The following is a 4,775-nucleotide window of genomic DNA, read 5'->3' as shown; positions in this document are numbered from 1 at the left end:
GATATGTCATATGTACTTAGAAATTTAGATGCATTATCATCAACATGAAAGGTCTACTCTAAACAAAGGCTTGAAATTTTGATTAACCATTTTTTGTAGTTCATTAGCATTAACCAATGTTTGAAATTTTTAATTATCAACCACTACTAGGTATTGTAGTTCTTGTTTCAAACAAGTCATGATAAAAACTGCTGCTTGAAATTTTCAAACATGATAAACATACCAATATGATAAACTAAAAGTACGCATTAAAGATTATCATATCATTGTTGGAGACATGATTATAGTACCAAAATTTTGATAATTCGATTGCAAGTAAAACCCCAAAACAGGCCTTTTTCGTTTTTACAAAAACTTCATATGCAATAAGATCTAGAACTCTTGAGAAGCAGAACCAATTTCACCTTTATCCTTTCCAACCTTACTTGGTAGCAAAGTTGAATGTATATTTGGTAAAACACCACCATTAGCAATCGTCACTGACCCCAACAACTTGCTAAGTTCTTCATCATTCCTCACTGCTAACTGTATATGTCTTGGAACGATTCTGCTCTTTTTGTTATCCCTTGCAGCATTCCCTGCCAACTCCAAAACCTAAAACAACAAATCAAAAAAGATTATAAGAAACTGAGAAGCCTCAACAAACCAGAAGCATACAAATTCGCAATTGATAACCATCGAAATCAGAAAATACAGATTTTTTTTCACATCGCTGATGTATCGAAATCAAAAGCCGAAATAGAAGGATAACAGATATATAAGATTATATAAACGAAATAAAAAGCAAATAGATCAAGATTGAGATAAAGTACCTCGGCGGCGAGGTATTCGAGGACGGCGGAGAGGTAAACAGGGGCTCCGGCGCCAACACGTTCGGCGTACTTTCCGGCCTTGAGGAATCGGGCGATCCTACCGACGGGGAACTGGAGACCGGCCTTGGAAGATCGAGACACGGATTTTGTGGTCTTGGGTTTTCCTCTTCCACCTTTGGCATCTGACTTGGGAGCCATTTTATTGAAGTGATAAACCCTAACCCTAGTTTACACAAAACGAGAGATGTTTAAAGCTGGTAGTGATCTGAAGTAGTAAGGGTACATAATACATATTTATACATGAAGTTTCTTCGTTCTTATTGGTTGGATCGACTAGGCTAGGATTGCCAGCTTGGCACAACCTTCTCCCTGTGTCGACTCTTTTTCGCGGGAGTGTGTTAATTTTGTTTAAAAGCCGATACTTACTAAAGATTTTCCGATTTTAGTATTATAAATAATTAATTTATTGTATGGACAAAACTATATAATAGGCAGAAAATATTACGAATTGTGTTTATAGGACTTATTTTCGCTTGATCAAACATAGATTGGTCCAAGAGTAAGGTGCTGTTTGATTTTCTGAAGCAAAACTTCATGAAGTTTGCGGACCACCTCTGCAACCCTCTGCAGTAGAAGAGCTAGACCAAACGGCTGCAGACTATAATAAGAAGCGTGTTTGTTTTTTTAACATCTGCATACTGCTGCAGATATTAAAAAATTAAAATAAACTAATTTTATAAACCGAAAATAGCTTTTTAATACGTAAAATTTAATAATGTATAACATTTCGGTAAAAATTAATGATATTTCAGTAAAAAAGAATGATATTTCAACAAAAAAAATAAAGATATTTTAGTAAAAAATAATGATATTTCATCAAGAAAAATATCATTATTGAATATAAAAAAATGAAAAATAAATTCAATAAGAATAAACGAAAAAAAAAACGGAAAAAAAAATGTGAAATAAAATTTTAATAACATATAATCAAAATTTCAGCAATAAAAAAAGAAGAAGAAGAGGTTGGAAGAAGTTAGAAGAGGCAGTACAAGTGCTACGCCAAACAAAGCCTGCGCAGAGGTTTTTAACTCAGAAGACTTCTAAAAAACAAACAACTGCGAGATGAAAAGTGTTGTGCGTGTGCTGCGCCACGCAGCAGTAAGAGGTTTGAAAATGTTTTTTTCCAAAAAACAAACAACACCTAAGAAAACAAATACGCTCTTTTCAAAACTCAAATCTAAAAGGATCGGGTTTAATTCTTAGATATGTTATATTAATTTTAGTCTCAAGTTGTGGAAGATAGAGGATAAGTAAATATTATGAGCTGGTTTTTGTGATAAACCATGTTAGAAGATTAGGTACATGGTTGAAGACATGTGAAAATAAAGAACGTGAACATATAAAGATTAGTAGATTGATCGGCCTTGAAGGCTTGAGTCTAGATTGTTAAAAATGAAAGAAAGAAAAATCATTTTGTGAAAAGGACAATAATTGGCTCTCTAGCTAAATAGATACCAAGAGTATGTGTAGATAATGATACCGTAGTATCATGAAAGAAATATGTAACAGAGAATATGTGTCCTAATAGATGGACACTACATAAAGTATATGTCCCAAAGAGGAGCATATAGCAAATATAAGAAGAATAGAAATAAAAAAGGATAGAAATGGTAGAGAAATTGTAAGAGGGTTGGTATACCCAAAAGAAAGGACAGAAAGATAGATGTAGTATGTCTAGAAAGAGATAAAGAGTAAAAAAGTGTACTTACGAGTACTATAGTAGATTTGACATTGATCGAGAGCAATAGCCATGCAAAAAGAAAGTACAATTCAATTTGGACAAAGTATGAGATATGTATAGTAGATGTTTGCACCATGTGGTTAGATGTTATATAGATAGCACTTACCAGATAAATATTAGAATAAGATAAATGAAATAGATTTGCAGACATAGAGAAAGTGGTGGAACAAGTGGCATGATGGACACTTAAGATAAATATAAAGATAGTAGAAAGTGTTCATTGTAGTTGTGTTAAAATCTAATGAACAAGAGGAAACGGGTCAAGACTTTTGAGGAAGTAAGAGACGTGGAGTATGTAAAATAAGAGGACACTTTGTTAGTGTGCCTACAAGTGAGAAATAAGCGGAGGTGTAACTCATATAATGAGAAAAGATGGACTCGTAAGATAATGTAGATATGTATATGTTATGATAGCTAACTTGTGAGTAACTGTTAGAAAAATAACAATTATTAGACCTTATGTGTAATAAGGAGTTTGAAACATAGAGAATTGGACTCGTAAGAAGAGTCTAAGACTAGGTGTAAAGTCCCAGTAGATAATGGTGATGATTATATGCCATATAGAGATAAGGATTTAGAAACATTGGGAGTGTGTGACTTCTTAATGTAAGGAAAGAGTATTGTGTGAAAATACATATTCTATATGTATCAAGTATAAAGTAAGTAGGAAGAAAAGATGAGAAAGTCATAGTAGTTGGCTTGCGATGTAACTTCCCAAATTTTCTAAGTAAAAATTTTATTTTTTCAACAACCTAAAAACCATTAATCCATTCATCCATAAAGAAGCCATAGTATGAAAAGTATTCTCAAAACATCAGTATAAATTCAATAATAAATGGTGCGGAAATATCTCCAGTGGATGCAATGAGATCAAGTCGGACCCTTCCCTTTGGAACCAGAAGTACCTGAAATATTTAAACATAAAACCGTAAGCACAAAGCTTGGTGAGTTCCCCAAAATACCACATATCATACATAACATACGAATGTATAAATGATGTGGTCATCCCACAATCTTACAATCACTTACTGTTGTAGTCTTCGTTGTTATAGTCTTTTATACGAGTGTCATGGTCTTTCATATAATTGACATGGTCATCCTATGGTCTTTCATACAAGTGTCATGATCATCCCATTGTCTTTCATACAAAATCCACAAGAGACGGTCTAGCAACCTACATAGTATGGTGAGAAGACTCGCCTCACACTCGGATCGGGTATACTACAACCCGAACAAACATGAAATTGATGCTACAATCCACCTATCAACACACACAATGTAACATCCTTAGATTATGAGGTAAAAATTTCGATTTTAATTCAACCAAAACATTAATTATATTTAAGTCAATATTAAATACTAGTTTGCCAAATATTCAGATGTACTTCGTAAGAAAACAGTTATCAGAGTACAATCCAAAAATCATCATAATGCGGAAACATAGGCAGATGTGTTGCGATCAAGTCGAGACCTTCCTTTTGAAAACAGAAGTACCTGAAACATAAACTAAAAACCGTAAGCACAAAGCAAAGTGAGTTACCTATAATACCACATACCATACATGTGACATCCCCAAATTCATGGCCAGAAAAGACCGGTTTAATTTATGCTTTTAAAGTAATTTCAGAGTAATCATTTTATTAAAAGAGTTGCAGAATTTGTTCCTAAAACAAAATATGATAAAATGAAGTTTATCAAAGCATTTATTAAAGAAATGTATTTGCATGATATAACAAAAACTCAGGATTTCATGTTCTGATATAGACCAAAAGCATAAACAGTACAACATAGACCTTACAACAGTTATTTACAACTATTGGTCTATAAACAAAATATCTTCACAAGTTGTCCAACTTATGCCCTCGCGCCACTACCTGTAATCCAAAGAAACTGAGTGGGTCAGGCTTGGGAGTTTGCTGAGCATATAGGGTTTTCAACCCACAATAAATAATTATTTTAATTTCATCAACCAACAATAACCTGATTACCCATTCCCGTTATCCTCACTTTACGTCCCTAAAACAACTATTACAATGAGACCTAATCTAGGATTTTTCATCGGGATGGACACTGCTGCAAAGGGGCTTCCTCAACAATAAATGTCCTAAAGGAAACCATGAGGGGGATAGAGTATACCGTTGAACACATCGTTCATAACACCT

The 4,775-nt window shown here is 33.6% G+C and overlaps 1 protein-coding gene across 1 annotated transcript; it reads right to left on the bottom strand.

Annotated features, from left to right (window-relative positions):
• Positions 1-228: 228 nt before the first annotated feature.
• Positions 229-1,088, bottom strand: LOC145043530 (putative histone H2AXb). The gene is made up of 2 exons (XM_078992217.1): positions 813-1,088; positions 229-594 (listed from the first exon to the last, which is right to left on the bottom strand). The coding sequence occupies exons 1-2, from the start codon at positions 1,008-1,010 to the stop codon at positions 373-375; spliced, it is 420 nt and encodes a 139-aa protein (XP_078848343.1). The 5' UTR covers positions 1,011-1,088; the 3' UTR covers positions 229-372.
• Positions 1,089-4,775: the final 3,687 nt, after the last annotated feature.

Source organism: Lactuca saligna, chromosome 4, assembly GCF_052625555.1.
Source record: "Lactuca saligna cultivar CGN05327 chromosome 4, ASM5262555v1, whole genome shotgun sequence".
Classification (NCBI taxonomy): domain Eukaryota; kingdom Viridiplantae; phylum Streptophyta; class Magnoliopsida; order Asterales; family Asteraceae; genus Lactuca; species Lactuca saligna.
This window is presented reverse-complemented; position numbering and strand designations above follow the sequence as displayed.

Excerpts from the sequence above, each read along its gene's own strand:
- LOC145043530 (XM_078992217.1), bottom strand. The coding sequence starts at position 1,010 with ATGGCTCCCAAGTCAGATGCCAAAGGTGGAAGAGGAAAACCCAAGACC. Across the intron at positions 595-812 it reads TCGAATACCTCGCCGCCGAG|GTTTTGGAGTTGGCAGGGAA; the intron begins GTACTTTATCTC and ends TTGTTGTTTTAG.